General features: G+C 34.8%; 1 protein-coding gene across 4 annotated transcripts in view; it reads left to right on the top strand.

Annotated features, from left to right (window-relative positions):
• The window catches only part of PTPN2 (protein tyrosine phosphatase, non-receptor type 2), a 70,586-nt gene that overhangs the window by 30,441 nt on the left and 21,172 nt on the right, over positions 1 to 18,973 (top strand). For 3 of the 4 annotated variants that reach the window (XM_011381310.2, XM_023523962.1, XM_011381306.2), the window contains exons 3-5: positions 4,656 to 4,756; positions 9,815 to 9,913; positions 12,800 to 12,937. In XM_011381310.2, the coding sequence (XP_011379612.1) occupies positions 4,656 to 4,756; positions 9,815 to 9,913; positions 12,800 to 12,937 (338 nt within the window). The remainder of the gene's footprint in view (positions 1 to 4,655; positions 4,757 to 9,814; positions 9,914 to 12,799; positions 12,938 to 18,973) is intronic. The other variant, XM_011381311.2, reaches the window with a different exon arrangement.

Below are 18,973 nucleotides of genomic sequence, written 5' to 3'. Positions count from 1 at the left end.
AAAGTATAGTCTGGGAGTTATTACTTAATATGATTTTTTTCTTGTAAAAAGCTTTAAACAAAGAATGTCTTATCTTTATGTCCCTGTTGCTTGGCTCCTGAAATATATTTGTTGCCTGAAAATTCTATATGAGTACTGAAAGTATTAAATATAAAGAACAGACCAACATAGTGGGATTCAATCAAAGAGGTTATATAGAGAAAATAGGTCTTAGGCTGGATCTTTAAGGAAATAAGGTTTCTGTGACAGAGATGATGATGGAAATCATACCTGAGGTGAAGAACATTATGAAAGGAGATACCAGGAGAGCTTAGGGTGTGTGGAATGGATGGTGAAGGAACCAACTTGGATGTCACCGAGAGAGACCATGTAGTGTAAGAAATATGCAGTCTCTCTCTTAAGTAGCATAAACTTAAGTTTGAATCTCCTCTTTTGCTTTTCTAGTGTGTTATCCTAGGTAAATGACTTGAATTCCCTGAGTGTCAGTAAAATAAGCATGATAATATCAACGTCATCAGGTCGTGAGGATTAAAGAAGTAACCCAGTAAGATGTGTCATAAATTACCTGGCACTTCATAGGCATTAAATAACCCTGTACAGCGGTTGTAGTTGGTTATGTGGGGAGTAAAGGAACCATTCATCAAATAGAGTTTTCTGTGCAGAGCAAAGAAATGAAATGTTAATACTCTGTGTGTACTAAGGTTTGTGTTTCTTCTACATTTTATATGGTGGTGCTGTGGTGATTTGGATTTTAGTTCTAGCTTTGCTTTTGGCTCATTCCTTGATTTATGAGAGAAAATTAATGTTTCGCCTCAAGAATTTTACTTGTAAGGTTGAAGAAAGTTCACATATCTATATAATGCTTTGTATTCTTGTCAGGGAAGTACCATATAAGTATGGACATCAGTGTTTAAAAACCTACTGTTTCCCCCTTGATCGAGAATAGGAGAAGAAAGAGGGAAACTCTTACATTAATGCTGTGCTAATGAAGTCAGTCTTCTCCTTGCCCAATTTATGTTAATTATTCTTGAGCTCTGCTTTGGCATAACCTGTTGAGGATGGTTCTGATGAATGTAAATCTTCTAGCCAATTTGACCTGGAAGACTTTCTAAAAGGAGATGTCTTTACAATAATATTAAACTAGGTGAAACTGGAGGTGAGGGATGTTAGTTAACAACAACAACAACAACAAAAAGCTGGTATCAGTATTGAAAGAGGAAGCAAATCTGTATTGTCAGCTTAGGCCACAGCTAGAGCTAGTCATTTCTTGACATATGAAACCATTTCTCAGAAAACATACCGTTTGAGGGTGGGAGGTAAGGGAATCTTCATCAAAAGTGTCCCCGCCCCCCCTTTTTTTTCCCCAGAAGTTTATTTAATTTTTTCCAACTTATAAGGCACAATTCTATTGGGTATTGCATTTCTTCATTATGCACTCAGTGACAGGAATTAAGAGCAGATGATGCCCCCATGGAAAAAAGCATGTATTCTTGATAGTTCTGCTCTTGCTGTTTATTAGTTGTTGAGAAATAAGATTTCCTGTGAAGTGTGGTTTGGTTGCTTTTGTGGTGTATCATGCAATATAGTTTGAATTATCTTCATTTTTTTTTTTCACTTTTTTGTATCTTTTTAAAGATAGGAAAGAGAGAGATAACCATATACTTAAATAATGATAAAGTACTGTGGGCCTTGGGACTTACTTATAGCCCAGAGGTAATGGGACTCTGTCATTTTGATAATCTCATTTCAGAGGTTCCTGGGCAGAATTTAAACTATGGGAAAAAAGAAAGCATGCAACTGTGTGTGTGTGTGTGTTCCTAATTCAAAAGTCAAAAGGTTTGCTTTGGAATGAATAGTTCACAGATTTTGGGCTGACTGAGAGTAATGGAGCAGGGAAAGGAGACATTTGACTCCCATGTTAGGAGGACCTGTGTTCACTCCCACAGATATTTTAAACCATACATTAAATGATTATTAATTGGAGCAGACGCGTTGTTCTTTTTCGTTAATTTTGTTAGAGAATATAAATCATAAAGTGACAATTTCTCATAAAAAAAGCTTTGATAATTTAAATTCTCGAAATATGTATGCTTACTATCTTTGTAGTTTTAAAGCGATGTTTTATTTAACACAAGAAACTCTTAACGTTTTTTTCTCTACACAGATTCTTTTCTGAATCAAAACACACTTTTAAGTTTTTATTAATCTACCTACAGAATAGAAGAATTTAAATATCTAATTATGTAGTTAGGTGTATTTCAAAGTTTTGTTTATAATTAGTTCTGAGAAAATATAGGTTCAGCCAATGTTTATAACCAGTTCTAAATAGCTATAGTTTTCCAAAGGGTTACTTTCTTTGTTAGTCTTATCCGCTAACAAATTTTTTTTTCCCCCTTAGAAAACTTAGTGTTCCTTTGCTTCTACTGACTCTATATGGATAAATTAAGTTAGAAGCAAGGCCATCGCCTGGGGCCAGACTCTGCATGACCCTGGGTGCCTTTCAGGTAGCACCCTGCTCCCCATTGGTCGGACTCCCTGGGCTCCAGGGCATAAATCTGTGCTTTAAGAGTGTGTGATTCCAGTGTGTTTAATGAATTGGAGTGACACCTGGTATGGATTCTACAACTAGAGGGAAAATAACAGTAAATCTAGTTCAGAATACTGATGGCAGGGTATCAGATACTCTTAAAAAACAAATGCTGAAGGACTTTCTTTAGGCTCATTCCCTCTATAGCTTTGGAAGGATCTGGGATGGTGACACGCAAGATAACTGAATTCCCAGCACCCTGGAGAGGAAACTTGCTAGTTATTATGGATTCATGCTTCTGTTGGTCACATTATTTTTTCTGTTGTTGTTGTGCAGTAGGTGTGATTAACCTTTGGGGTTTGTGTTTTTCTGATTGCAACATGAGGAAATACATTCCTTTAGTGTTATATTTTAGTGGATCTTGAATTTTGAGGATTATGTGACGTTCTAAAAGCATGCGTATTTTCCTTATGCATGTTGTCTAGAAGATACATGGTCTTTATTAGGTAGCTGACCTTTTTATCATCTCACATAATATAACAGTTTAAGGGTGATTAAACTGTTAAAAAAAAGAAGTGACTGTTTAAAAAAAAAAAAAGCTTGCTGACATCATCTTTCCGAGAACTCTGGTATAAGTGATTTACTATAACAAGTTCTTAGTTTTTCCTGTTGGCAAATGACATGTAATATTTACAGAGGTCTTGGGTTCAGTCCAGCAGAAACGTCTTAGATAAATAGATGTGTGAAACTAAAGCCATTTAATAATGTTTTGTTTTATGTGGACATAATCTAAACAGTTTTGGGTTTTTTTGTTTGTTTTTTTAGTTTAAAAGTAGGGAGAGAATGGGTATTTAGTATAGATTTTTTTGAGGGAAGCAGCTTATAATGTTTCCTCCAGAATTAAATGTCAGATATGTTCAGTTTATAATTCAGTAGTGTGCTTCCGACAGTTGTGTATTTAGGATTTTAAGTTAAAGTTAATTCTATTCTTATGCATGTGCTTTCTATGTGTCATGTTTTTCTTACCCATCAAAATGATACAAGGTAAAGTTTTATACTCCATGTATTTAAATTAGCACAAATTCTAAATCTAAGATTTTACTTTTAAAAACTAGAAATATGTCTAAACTATTATAACAGAACCTGGTAATGGAACATCTTTAGTTGTCTTTTAAAGAATTGGAACATTCTAACTATATAGATATTTTTAGTATTTAATCTAAATATAGTTAAGGGCTAAAAAATTATTTAAATATACAATAGTCCTGCCTTATCTATGGCTTCTCTTTGAGGTTTTGGTTACCCATGGTCAACCTCGGCCTGAAAATATTAAATGGAACATTCCAGAAATAAACAATTTAATTCATAAGTTTTAGATTGTACACCCTCCTGAATAGCTTGACGAAACTCATGCTATTCTGCTCCATCCATCCCTTTGTCCAGTGTCTCCATGCTGTAGATGCTACCCGCTATATTGTTATAAATGGTCTATTAGTCATTGTTATTAATCTCTTACAGTGCCTAATTTATAAGTTAAACTTTATTATAGGTATGTATGTATAGGAAAAAAACAGTATATACAGGGTTTAGTACTATCTGCAGTTTCAGGCATCCTCTGCGGGGACTTGAAACGTATCCCCAACAAATAAGTGGGGATTACTGTAGTTGAATGCATGCAGATCTATTGAGGAATGAAGAAAATAAAATGTAGTTACTGTGGAAATCTAGTCTTAATCTATTTGAGGCCAATTTTTGTTTTGCTTTGTTTTGTTTTGTTGACCTGTGAGGTTGTAGGCACAAAGAATCTAACCGATCCTTCTACTTTTAGGAAGGCAGGTGCTTTATTCCTTTTATTTTTTATATTTTGGTTGATTTTTCTAGTTATAGTAGCAAATGTACTACAAACAGAGGCACTTCCCTTCCAACACCATAGTAACAAACAAAAGGATTACATTTTTGTACTTCCTTTTAAAAAAGGAATAATTTGAGATTTGAGACAAATCTCCTGTGGTGCTAATGTATTTTTCCTTTGTTTCTTCTGTCATTTTGTAAATACCTAGAATATTTATATTAAAAAAGAAGTGACATGTTTGAAATGACAGTTATGGTTTATCATTCTCTTTTCCAGATGATCACAGTCGTGTTAAACTGCAAAATGCTGAAAATGATTATATTAATGCGAGCTTAGTTGACATAGAAGAGGTGCAAAGGAGTTACATCTTAACACAGGCAAGTGATATGATGTCCAGCAGATGCCTGACAAGGCAGTTTTTGTGATTGATCTGCTTTAAAACATAGCTAAAACTATGTCTTGACTTCTTTTTTTGAAGTGAAATGCTATTTCAGTTTCTTCTGTTGTTATGTAATGAATTACAGATATTATGTTTAGCAGCTTTGTATATTTTAGATAATAAAGTTATTTTTAATGTTATACATTTCATGAAGGAATGAATTTTAATGGAATGGCTTAGACCAGTTCTTTTCAGGCAAATTATCTTTTTTTTATATCGGATACAAAGCCTTTGTTAACCTTTTGTGAACTTTTTCTGTTTCTTTTCAGATAACCTGTGTTATAACCAGAGACCCTTTGAAAGCTCATCTCTATCCCCCTCTCTAGCATATATTTTCTTAGAGTACAGATAATACTTTCTGGGCAGAGCGAGGGTGCTGAGACCAGGTCCCCAGAGGACTGGCTAGGAGACCAGAGAGCCTAGTGGTTACCTTTGGCATTCTGTCCTCGACACATTGGCTACACCCATATCCCTGCTCTTCTTCCATTCTGAGATAATAGAAATTATTTTAGTTTATCAGTACCAGTTATCCTTCATAAAATAACGGAGACTTAACAGTGAAATAATTTCCCCCAGTTAATGATTTTTAAATACTCAAAAGATAAGTTGTATATTCATAATATTGAGATTTTTGAAACCTAATTTGGATCAGAATCTGGAAAAAGATATTCAGATGAATGTAACTGTAAGCTGTTAGACTAGACTATTTCTGAATCACAGGAAATGAAAATTATTTTACATGAGGTAAAATAGTTCCTCTAAGTCAAAAAAAAAAAAAACACTGTAAAAAAACTGGTAAAGACCAAAAATTTACAGTTCAAAGAAAAAAACGAAAGTGGACTTAATGTATATGAAAAGATTCTCAATTTTCCTAGTAATTTAAACCAGCAATAAGTTATTATTTTGACCTGTTAGTCAGCAGAGATGTAAAAATTTATAATACTCAGTAGTCAAATATGTGTAGGCAAAGATATATAGGAAGGTGTTTATTGCAACTTAATAGCATAGGACCAGAAATAATAGGACTGAAATAATCTATAAATGACTGGCTGAATAAGTTATACACATACCATTAGTACTGGTGGTTTCCGAAAGTTAGGAATAGAGACTTTAACTTGCCATTTTCTGCCTTTCTGTAATATCTGAAGTTTTTCTTATGTGCATTAACGATGTTTTTAATAAACTCATTTTTAGAGTTAAAAATTTTTAGTTTCTATTTGGAAAAACTATAATGTTAAAAAATAGAAAAGAATAATTACCCTAGGCTAGATCCTTATTACAACTCTTTCCTTTTTTATTTCCCTAGTCTTACTTATTGCGCTCCCCCACCCCACTCCATCTTAGTCCTTAAAAATGAAGGTGTTTCTCAAGATTCTGATTTAGATTTTGTTTTTTTTTTTTACCCCCTTCCAGTTTATACTTGTGACTTTAATTCTCTGGAACCATGTTTTCAACCTGTGTATCTTGCTTAAGAGAGAGTGATTCGAACTTTGTATTCATAGTATCTGTACTCAAATCCTGGTGCCATTACTTCACTGGATAGTCATTCATTCAACAAACATTAATTGAGTTCTTTGTGGCAGGTATTGTCAAATAAAACAGACATTTAGTAAAACCATTGCCATTATAACCTTTATATCCTAGTGGGAAGTAAAATTAACAGCTAGCAATTTTGTAACATTTTCCTGTATTTTATGTATTTTGTATAATTTCAGCCTTAGGATAATCCTCTGTGGTAAATACTCTGATTATCCTTGTGCTATACATCAGGAATCATCTAAGGCAGCAGTTCCCAACCTTTTTTGGCATCAGGAACTGGTGCTCCTATGAGAGAATCTAATGCCTGATGATCTGAGGTGGAGCTGAGGCGGTGCTAATAGCACTGGGGAGTGGCTGCAAATACAGATGAAGCTTTACTCACCTCCTGCTCTGTGACCCAGTTCCTAATAGGTTATAGACCAGTACCGGTCCGTGGCCTGGGTATTAGGGACCCTGATCTAAGGAGACCCAGAGACATTAAATAACTTTAGCAAAGTCATACAATGAAGTAAGACGAGGCCAGAATTTGAAGCCACATAGTCTCCACAAGATCCGTGGTTTATGCTTTTAATCATTCAGTTCTACTACCTTAAAATTGCTATGTGACCTTGGACAAGTTACTTAACTCTCCAATCCTATATATATGTATTAGTGATTATATAGATATACCTGTGTCATCTATAGAATGATGTTGAGAGAAACTCAGATAGTGCCTGGTGCTATGGTAAGCACTACACAGGTTATTCGTTGTGGCATTTGTTCTTGCTTTTTATTAGTAGCAGTAATAATATTGTTAATATTAATAATAATTCTATTATAAAACACTGTAAATCCCATCATAATAAAGAAAATGCCTGATTAATACTCTAGCGATTGTGTTTAAACCTCTTGTTCCTATTAGGACTGTGTCCTAATAGAGCTCCTTCAATTCATGTAGAGTGTGAGAACTCAGAAGCTTGTCTTCAGCTTTTTCTTCTTTCTTGAATTCCTACCTCATATTTTTCAGGTCTCTACTGGATATTTTTACCCAGGTGAACCATTGACATAATAAATTCCACATTTTCTATATGTAACTTGTTTTTTTTTTTTTAATCAAGCCTTTTTTACTTTTTTTAAACCTATTTTTTACGAGCTTTTTTTAAAACCTATTTTCCTATTTTTCCCCGCATCTAGGTTAGAGTGATCCTCATCATTTGCCAAATCCTTTCCTTTTGCTGCCTTTGCCCTTTTTCAGACCTCTGTTGAACTTTATCTGTATTAATGCAGTAGCTTTTTAACTTACTTCCTTGCCACCAGTTCTTCCCTTTCTAATCCACCTTTAACAATACCTCTAGAATTAATTAATTAATTAAGCAATCAATTTATTTATTTGTTTATTTAGAAGCATACAAATCTGATCATATCATTTACTTCTTAAAAAATGTTTGGTGAATGTTTCCTGAAGAAACTTTATACTCTACAGGTGTAGTTTTCTACTGCGTACTTCCACTTCACCTTCACTGATGTATTTGTCTTTTTCCAGATGTGCCCCAAACTTGCACATGCCTTACTTTATGCTTTGAAAGGACCTGGACCCCCCTCTCCCTTCTCCTCTCCTTTTCCCCCTCAATTTCTTCTCCATTGCCCTCCCCCACTTGTGTTAGTGCTTTTCTCATATTTAAAGCTCTGCCATAGTGTCTTTTTTATTCCTAAAGATCTGATGGTGTACCACTTACTCTTGTGGCACTTGATGTGTTTCAGTTAGTAGGATAAGTACTTCTCCTTGCCTCTTTTGTAAGCTCTTTGAAGGCTGAGACTGCTCTTGCCTTGTACATTGGAATGGAGAACATACTCAGAAAATATTTCAAAGGCTAGAGAAAACTAGAGATGCTAAAAGACCTCAGCTGTTGCTTGTTTTTGTCTTTTTCCTCTGAATTGTATGAATTTTTTTGAAATATATCATTCCTTTGGTATAAATCTACATTTTACAGAAGAATAAAGTTGGTAGTGTTGTTGGTAAGTGAAAGAGCCGAGAGATAAACCCTTGTACACTTTTAGAACCATTAACAGAATTTGAGTCGGGCGGTACGCGTGCACACTAAGGAGTGACTTCATTGATGGATTGGTACACCCATTTTTTTTTTTTTTAGATCAAACAAAGGTGTTCATTTTACTAGAGATTTGCTTATTGCTCCTTTTACCTTTACAGTTTGTTTTGAAAGTAGATCAAGCAATAGATAATACATGTTGAGTGAGAACAGTATCCTCATTGTGTTGTAGTTTCTCAGGATTCTCAGTAGATTTCTAGTATTTTTGTAACTTAGAAGCTTAGAGTTTATTAATTCAAATAATATTTATTGAGCATCCATTACATACCAGGGAATACAAATGCCCTAAAGATACTTTCAGTCTGGAGCCACTTGAATTGCCTTATTTTACTTGTGGAGCTGAATCTCCAAGCTGATCTGCCCCCAGCATCCTCACTCTGTCCCTAACTCACCACTCTGCTAAACTGCCCTGAGGCGAATGCATGTTGAGTTACTTTAGGTACAGTAAAACCTCCTTCATTTTAACCTTCAGTCGTTTAAAATTAGGTATGATTTGGGCATGGCCTTTTCATCTCTTATTTGCCCTTTCTTCTGCCCTATGCTGCCATTAAACACAATGCGAAGATGATTGGTAGTACAAAATATGATTTGATTTCCCCCCACCCCCATGGCAATATTGTAATATTAACTATTGCCCCTTTTATATCTGCCATTGAGGTCACACATTCTGCTGTATTATAGATTAACAGTTTTATAGTGGTTTGGGTACTTTGAAATTTCTGCTTTTTCTGGAAATCTTTTTGTAGTTAAATTGGGTTGGTTGGCTGGCAAGTGATGGCACAAACTCTCTCTTTTGCTGGACTGCCATGATCTGTGGGAGGCAGGGTCTACCTTTCTGCTGTGGAAGCTGAAGAGGGCAGAAATTTCTTTTTCCTACCTCCTTTGCAGCTAGAACATGACCAGTCACATACTCCTGCCTGTGATTTTGATTGATTTGCATTTGGGTTATGTGTAAATACTATAGCCACCTTAATATGGCAATGCCAGCAAAACAAGGTGATAGAAGTGACAAGATGAGGAGCACTACTGTCCCAAGCTGACTCTCCCAAGCTGTCTGTCCTTTGGGCAGAATCTTGTCTTGACATTTGTTTCTGCCCAAGCCTGCCTCTCCAGCCCTGAAATCTGAAAGCTGCCTGATAGCCTAAAAAATTCCTTTTCTGCTTAAGTGAATAAAAGTCAGTTTATAACTGATCATTTATAACTGATAATCTTAACTAATGCAGACATATTTTTCAAGTGGGTTCAAAGTCTTGATTTACTTATTATGATCCAATAATTCTTCTCAAACCAGAAGCATACTTGAAGGAATTTTCCTTGAGCCTTACTCCATCCCCATTCTCTTATCTATTTTTCCTTTGCTGTTCTTACAGGGTCCACTTCCTAATACAGGTTGTCATTTCTGGCTCATGGTTTGGCAGCAAAAGACCAAAGCTGTTGTCATGCTAAACCGAGTTGTGGAGAAAGAATCGGTGAGTAATGATTAATATTTACAACTTAGTGTACTGCTTGTAATCATTAGCTTACGAATGTTTCCATATTTCTTTTGAGATATTCATTTATCAGTTTTGGCCTTTAATTGTTGAAGGCTAGTGGTCAGAGTGTTTCTGACCCAAAGAACTAATATATCCTTTTCTTTTATTTCCTTAAATATTTAAGTAAAATTGCAGAACACTATCCTCCAGGATATAAATAAAATGGAACAAATACTGACTAGTAGTGATAAATCGACCTTGGAACTCCTAGACTTTATTAGAATCTTTACAATTTTATCAAAATCTTGGGAAATTCTGTAAATGATTAAATGACAGGATTTATTAATCTTTATAAATGATTGGCTCTTAGGTCATGAGATAGTAAGTATGGGAAATTTCGAAATTTGAGTACAATCTAAAACAGTGCTAATTAGTGTTGTACTTTGGTTAAGTTTTTTAACTTTTGTAGCTTTAGATTCCTTTTCTGTCAAGCAAATTGAAAAATATTGTCATTAAGGTCTTTTCTAGCCTTAAAATCTTGGACTTTTCTCCTTCAGATTCCTGATGCTTACTTTTTTCTAAAGTGATAGCTGCTGGCTTTCAATGGTGTTGAAAATTTTTCTAATGTATTTCTAATCTGAAGTGGCACTGACATACCAGAATGTCCAGTAGTCATTTACAGCAGTTTTTCATGGTTTCTAATATTAAGTGATGACATGGTCAATTTGAACAGTTTCAGCAGCAGTGCAAACTAGATGATTTATAAGCTTCATCCCTCACTTTGGAATATTATTACTGTTTTAATAAGGTAAGTTTGCCACCAGAAATAAGAAATTATATTTGTGGTGGTTGGACCTAGATGCTTAAGACTGAAGTTTAATTATTTTGGGGACGATTACTTCATAGATGGTATCGTGTTTTCAAGAGGCCTATAATGTTTGATTATCTTTCTTTCTATGTTAGCAGCCATTATTGGTCAGTCCTTAGTTCCGTAATTAATTTGAGCTTATAAAATAGTTATATTCTAATATTATCATTCCTTCTTGAGTTCTTGTTGGAATACGTCTATGTAAAAATGTTTCCCATTCTAGTTAGTTGACCACTTTTATATAGAAAAAGCAGTTTTCAAAATGGTTTATTTCCTGATGTCCTCAATAGGTGACCAGTTAGGTTTCTTTGGTGTAGGGGAGGGACAAGAGGGGATCAATTTCTGTGAACTCATGGATTTAAATATTTATTTGATTTATTGAATTCCAGTGCAGTTATTATCCTTATGAGTAGTCAGATTGCCCGTTCATTGGCTAGCAGAAATCTCAAGTTGGGCCCTGAGTCCTTTTAACACAATCAAGAGTCTTTAATAATAGCCTTCTTCCATCTGAAGTAACTAGATATTGAGGGTTCATCTTATACTTTTCTTCATAAAATCAGCCATTTCTTTAAGGAACTTTGCTACTAGCTTGGAAATTGTTTTTAAAGCTTTTCAGTGAATAGAGCTAGGGAAAAATACATTTGTGTGTTAAGATAATGAATGATACCTCAAGAGTTCTTACTGACATTTCTGATTCAAACTCAAATGGACATCTTTTTTTATTTCCTTTATAAGTCACTTGTTCTTTTTACCTAGATTACCCAAAGGATTTTTTTTTTGTCTACCAGTTCTATTAATTTTACCCAAATATGTCTTTGGGTTGGTCATTCTAGGTCAGTTCTTCCAGGTACATAGTGTACACTTTAAATATGTGATTTCAAATATTTGTTTCCTTTTTAAAGAAAAATTTATTGAATCATACTTTTAGTATTTAATCTACTCCCTTGCTTGTTTGGTGTTCTTTGGGTCTTCCTATTATACATGTTATTTTCTTCGCCTGTTTTTATGTTTGTCACATTGTCTCGCTAATCCTATTTGTCACTCTCTTCATTTCTTTTTTTTTTTTTTAATTCCGTTTCCTCTTCTTTTTTGCTTAAGGCATTATCTTTTCTGTTTATTCATGCCGCTGTTCCTTTTAGCTTAGTCTTTTCTGAAATTAGGTGTTGTTCTATTATTTCTAATTCTTTCCCATTTTCTGTCACCTCATTTCTGAGTTCTGATTCTCATTTATGCTCTTTTCACTTATATCATTTTCTAAATGTCTTTTAGCACCTTTTGAAATATTAGTTCATAGTATTCATTTGTTTTAGAGGCATTTTTATTATTTATTATTTGTTATTTGTAGCCATTTGTGATTTGGAAAAGGAAAAATGGCCATATTTTACAAGCATGATTTTTGGTATTTTTTTTCCTGGCGAAATGACATTTTATCTCACCTTGCCTTAGTCTGCTGGCTTCATAATTTGGCTTTTGGGAAGATGCTTTGTCACAAATATGAGTTCTCTATCAGTAGTTCTGCCAAAATGTAGCAACTATAGATAAAGGGGGCTTATCTTCTGATTTTCTCCTCTGATTTAATTTTAGTAAGTAAGTATGCAGTGTTATTTCTAGATATGTAGTATTTAGTAGCAGATTCATAGGTATTAATGGAAATATTTGTAAAATAAAGCCTTGTGCACGAGTTTGATACTTTTGGAAACAAAGTGAATGCCAGCATGATGTTAAAATATAGGTTATCATATTTTGGAAATGAAAAATTCATTTTTATTTTGTGAACATGATACCTACCTGTTTAAGATTTTTTATGTAAAAGTTATAGGACTATTTTACAAACCTGCTTTTATAAAATGTCAATCCGATTAAAATATGAACATCAGATATAGTGTGACTGTTCTTAAATTTGAGTAATTGAAAAAAATAGCATGTATATGTGTGGTTTATTTTCCTTTTCCAACTTTTTATGGTTTCATAATGTCTATATACTAAAAAAATTATGTACATATTCTTAAATTTAGGTTAAATGTGCACAGTACTGGCCAACAAAAGATGACCGACAGATGCTGTTTAAAGAAACAGGATTCAGTGTGAAGTTCTTGTCAGAAGATGTGAAGTCATATTATACAGTACATCTACTGCAATTAGAAAATATCAATGTAAGACTTTCCATGCCCAAAAGATTGGACTTTCTATGATGATTTTAAGAATTATTCTTTGTTATTAGATTTTTGAAAATTTATAGTTGACATATAACATTATATTAATTTCAGGTGTTCTTTTTAAGTTTGAAGTTTGGGGCAGCACATACATTTTGATAATAGAAAGTCATAACCATTTGTTTTTAGATTGTGTTCTTACATGAGGTAGCACTCTGAGGACTCTCAAGAAACTCTAGAAATTAAGAATTTTAAAGTTCAGGTTGAAATTTAAGTATTGAAAATAATTTATTGAAATTACTTAGGGATTAAGAGAGAGGGCTTTAGAATCAGGCCAACCTGGAATCAAATTCCAGCTCTGCTACTAAATGGAAGTCTCCTTAGGATCTGATCCTCAACCTGCTAAGCCTCTACTCATCTGTAAAATGGAGATCTTAATACCTCCTTTTCAGGACTGTTGTGCAGATCAAGTGAAGATGTGTAGGCAAGGCAACTGATGCAGAATAGGGCCCCAGTACAATAAATGGCAGCTCTTGGTGCTTACCAGTGTTGAGAGTGGGAAAGCTATTTAAGAAAATAATTTACCAGAATGTTATTAATTCACATGATTCACCACACAGAAATTTGTTTTCATTTAATTGGGGAAGATGATAGAATAAATTGAGCATATAGTCTCAAGAATATGTACTTGGTTTTTTTCCGAAGAATATGTACTTGGATTTTTTCCAGAAATATAAGAATTGTGCCTTGGTACTTGGTCAAGATACTCGTACATAGATTGTGAGCCTACTCTTGTCAAGCTAGGGATCAAGACATTTCTATGCTTTTTCCCACTTACCTCTTTTGCCTTCTTTATATTATAATGAGAAAAACTAGAAAATATTAAATGAGATACATGTACATGGTAGATTGTGAGCCTGCTTTTGTCAAGCTCGGGATCAAGACATTTCTCCTTTTTCCACTTATCTCTTTTGCTTTCTTTGTTTGGAATTATGAAATGAGAGTGATTCTGAAATGCTATTAGAAACTGGGAAAACTAGATAATAAGAAAATATTCGTTTGCCAAAAAATGATTTCAGGAATGTATCGAGTCTGTAAAGTGAGATACTGTTTCAGTTAACCATTAGTAGATTAAGTGTAATTATTAACAGAAAAAAGAAGCTTTAGAGAGAATAGAGTGGATATGCATAAAAGTATTTTTTAGATATGTAGAATTACCTTTTATGATTGCTCTCTTGGAATACTTCTGTTTTTATTCCATACTGTAAGCACGGATCTATGTGCTTAAGGTCCAGCTTCCCATGACATCCATAACTAAGCTTATTATGTAATCTCTTTAGGTTGTCTAAGAAGGCCTAGGGTTGAGAATTATAAGGCTTAGACTTATTTATAAATTTCCTATACTGTATTCTGCACCAACTCTTCATTTACATATGTCTTAAGCCTCATTGAGATACATCAACAGCTGTTTGATACTGGATTGTACAGTGTTCATTCCCAGAAACAGAACTTCATTTCCATAAACTTCTCATGGTTCTCTGAATCATCTCTTGGTATTTATCCCAGGTACCTCGTCTACTTATGGCATTAAAATTGATTTAGATGGAGAAGGGCATAGATGTTTTTCCTTATTTCTGAAACCTAATTGAGAATTGATTATACCTCAAATAATAAAATAGAATGACTTTTATATTTTGCTTATCAGTTTGCAAAGCACTTTCACAGTCTTCCTGGAATATAGATAGAGTAAATACCCTTAACATCCATGTATTTCATATATTTTTAAAAACCTAAAGTCCATCAAGTTATAGGATTTTTCCCATAAACAGATTACTTAGCTAATAGGTGACAGATGAGAACTCAAATATACCTCCTCTAATTTCTAATGACTGGAGTGAAGTCTTTTGAAAAAGATGCTCATCGTTGTAAAGGAAGATTGTTGGTTCTAAAGCATCTTTCTGAAGTTGAGGTCACCATGTGAGCAGACCAAGCACTATGTTTTAGTTGCAACTGTGTGATTTCTTACTGGCTTGAGTTCAGAGTCCACCATAATGAAATAGCAACAATTTGTTTATGTTCTACTTTATACTCTTTATTAAGAACTAGGAATGTTAGAACTGAGTATAGTAGCATTTCAGTATGAGAGGCAAGGTTGCATTTGGTTAAATATTTAGGCTCTGGAACGAGATTGCCAGAGTTTAAATCACAGCTCTGCCACTCCTGCCTATGTGATTGGTCCCATTACTTAACCTCTGTGCCTCAGTTTTTTCATCAACAAAATGAAGTTAATGATGTACCTACTTTATAGGGTCATTATAAGGCCTAAGTAAATTAATACTATAGCAGTGCTTAAGACTCAATGCAGGACCCAGAATTATTAGCTTTAGTTGTCTGTATCTGTTTCCTTTGTAACAACTGGGAAGGACTGCAGGAGTGGGCAGTTGAAAAGAACAAGTTGAGGGAGGAAGAAATAACAAGGGAGCAAGAGAAGATGATGATGAAGTAGGAGAGTAATAGCCAAGCTCATTTGCAGATCTTTGTTGAAATTCCTGAGCTGCAGAGAACCAATGGCTTCTAAAGGAGTCTGGCTTGTATCTATTTAACAGATCTAGAGCCAGAGCTGTCTGTGCAGGCCTTGCTCTTTTACGGACTTAGGGCTAATGGAGCAGTAAAACTACATACCAGCAGCCTTTTCCAGTGTCTTGATTAGAGCTAAAAGTTTGAACTTTTGCCCCTGATTGAAAAGATTCCATCTCTGCTTTTAAAGTGGCCCTGTGGCGTAAGCTGTGGGGGTAGTTTTGAGGGGCTTTTAAAATATAAGGTTATCTAGAGTACTTATTTGTCTTTCAGGTTTTTGTTTTTAGTTGCCCTGCACTATTTTCCATAATATTGTTGGCCAGCTTTATGCTTATCAAGTTCGAGGAATACTATTATAATGCTCACCGCCTTGTGTTTCTCTGTCCTTGCCGATTTGCCCAAAACAAGATAAGTGCTTAATTATTATGATGCTCAGCTGGGATTTGAGTCAAACTAGCATAAAGGGTTTATCCCACTTAGAATGTCTTCCTCTCTTTCTGATTGGTAGGCTAAATAGAGAAGAAAGAGAGGAAGACATTCTAGGTGGGATAAACCCTTTATGCTAGTTTGACTCAAACCACCTTGTTTCCCATTTCTTAAGTCTTTCTTAATATATCTGTGACATAGTCATTCCTAACCGCTATCATCTTCTCTTTATAATTTAAAATTTACCATTTTACTGGCTTGTTCAGTACTTCTATATGTATATATTTTGTCTCCGTAACAAGATTTTCAACTCCCCATGGGTGGGTCTTTACCTATATTACCTTTAAAGTCCCCTCTGCCATTGCACTGAGTACATTATTAACTATACTACACCTGAGTGGTTATTCTAAAACACCGGCATGATCCTTTTACCATGCTTTAAAAAAATCCTTCTGTGGCCATTGCAGAAGTCTGTGACCCAGCCCAACTTGGTCCTTGCCTCCTTATCAGTTTCATCTCTTTCGGTCACTCAGGATTTTTTCTTGCTAAAAGACTTATATTTCTCAAATAGATTGTTCCTGAGAGGCGCCCATGTCTCTGCATATTGCTTTTTCCTTTGCTTAGAACAAAATCCCCATGCCTAACTATTCCTGTCACTTTCTTCTCCTCCAAATCTTGTGAGTTCTATTAATCTTTTGAAATAAATTACAGTAACTAAATACTTAACATGGACAATCTAATGATCCTGGCAAAAATTAATGAGGGACTGACCTAAGGCAGTGACAATGAGGGTACAGATTTGATATCTGTACTTAAGGGATAGGGTTGACAAACTTTGCTACTCTTCAGGTATAGAGGAAATATTAAGTGAAGAGATTGAAAATGTGGAGAGTTTTACAATTGATTGAACCTTATTAGGGGTGATGATAAAGACAATTAGTATAATAGATTCATAAATAGCCAATATCTGTTAAGCATTTACCATGTGCAAGTGTATGTTAGGCACTTTGCATTCATTTTCATTTATTCCTCACAATAGCTTTATAAAGTAAGTACTATTTTTAGCCCCATTTACAGATGACAAAATTGGGGCTTATGAAAGTCTTTTGTAAACATAATCTTGGTACCATCTATATATACCTAAAGTATAAAAATAATTAGTTCTATATACGTTTTTATAATAATTATAAAATACAGAATCTTATGTATATTAATAATAAAAGTAATAGTTAATTTGAATGGCTTTAGATGGCACATACTTAAATTGCCATAAGCCTAACAGCTCCTCATCATCTTATACCTACTCAATTCGTAGATTATCTTTCTGTCCTCCACATATAATGAGCTTGATATCCTTATTCAAAAACTTTAAATTTAGAATTCTTCAAAAAATTTAAATGAGATTTTTGCCTTTGGAAAAAAAAACAAAAAACAGCGAACTATTGAGTGTGGTATACATAATGCAATGTTTTACAAAGAAAACTTGGCAGACATATATGGAGAGGGTAGAGAAGAGGATAGCCATGCAATTATGGATGCAACCTGGGTGTGTGTGTGTGTGAGAGAGAGAGAGAGAAAGAGAGAAAGGAAAGAAAGAGAAAGAAAGGGGAGAGAGAGAGAGAGAGAGAGAGGAAAGAGCAAGGAAGGAAGGAAGGAAGGAAGAGAGAGAGGGAGGGAGGGAGGGAGGGAGGGAGGGAGGGAGGGAGGAAGGAAGGAAGGAAGGAAGGAAAGAAGGAAAGGAAGAGAAAGAAAGAGAAAGAAAGGGATGGGAGGTACCGACTGGGCATTACAGAAGGTGAACTGATGTGACTCGGCAACCTCAGAGTAGGAAAGGGTACTTTCACAGTTTTGAAAAAAGGAATTTGTCAATATTGTAAAGCCTAAATGAAGAGCTTGTTTGAAGTAAAGATGAATTTTGTTTTAGCTCTCCATTCTTTGGCAACCCTTTTTTCTCCTCATTTTTTTTTCCAGCATGAAAAAAGAGGGAAAAAGGATCTGATCATGCATATAAACATTTATTTTACACCACAGGGTAAACATATGGCTTTTCTAGTACCCTCAGTATATTGAGAACCTATGGATCATGTGGTCTTTCAAAATTTATATGATTTTGTGAGCTGTGGTTTTTTAAATCTTTTTTTCAGTAGGGGTAAATCAATAAAAATTAACCTCTCAAGAAGTCTGTTAATGAGGAAGACTGTTTTATACAGATAGTCATGAACATTTCTGGGAACTGGCTTTGAGTATCCCAGACAGTGTGACCTGAATTTGGGAGAGGGGGAGACCATTAATCTTGAGCCAAAATCATACAAACAAAGAAAAAGCAAATAGTTGTTCAAGATTGTGGGGTAACTGTAGGTTTTGAGCCAAGAGGTGATGCAATAATTGAGCATACAACCACATAGGCACAATAGGCCACACACTGAGGAGCACAACTTACACGTGAGCAGGGTCCTGGGGCCACCACTGTGCCCTCCCTCCCAAGACTTGGGAACTCCAGTAGGACCTGGTTTAGGCTCACATGAACCAAGTCTGGCTCTCTTGTGCATGGTCAGCACTGCATGGTGGCTGATGACCACAGCAGGCAGTTGTCAAGGGGAAAATGAGGTTAAAAAACACCGGAATCTTAGACCTGTTTAAAGGAAAACAAGACTTTTGAGTTAACTATACCCTTAGGCTAATCAAGGACCAACCTCTTTAGTCCATTCTTACATTGGTATTGTGATATTAACCTGTCCATTTATGACTTTGTAAAAGCCTTCTTAATTTGGAATGTTTTAAATACCACACTTTTTTTTACCAGTAAATTTAATTCCCCTTTTTACATGTAGTAAGATAAAATCTTTCTGATGTACAGATCTGTGAATTTTGACAGTGCATTCAGTTGTGTAACACTCTCCCCATCAAGATAGAGGACAGTTCTAGCACCACCACCACCCTCCAGTTTTCTCATGCTGCCTATGTACAGTCAGCCCTACACCTTCTAGCTCCTGGCAGTTACTGAAATGGATGGCTTCTATTCCTATAATTTTG

This window comes from Pteropus vampyrus, unplaced genomic scaffold, assembly GCF_000151845.1.
Source record: "Pteropus vampyrus isolate Shadow unplaced genomic scaffold, Pvam_2.0 Scaffold434, whole genome shotgun sequence".
NCBI lineage: Eukaryota > Metazoa > Chordata > Mammalia > Chiroptera > Pteropodidae > Pteropus > Pteropus vampyrus.
The sequence above is the reverse complement of the archived record's forward strand: the minus strand, read 5'-3'. Positions and strand labels throughout refer to the sequence as shown.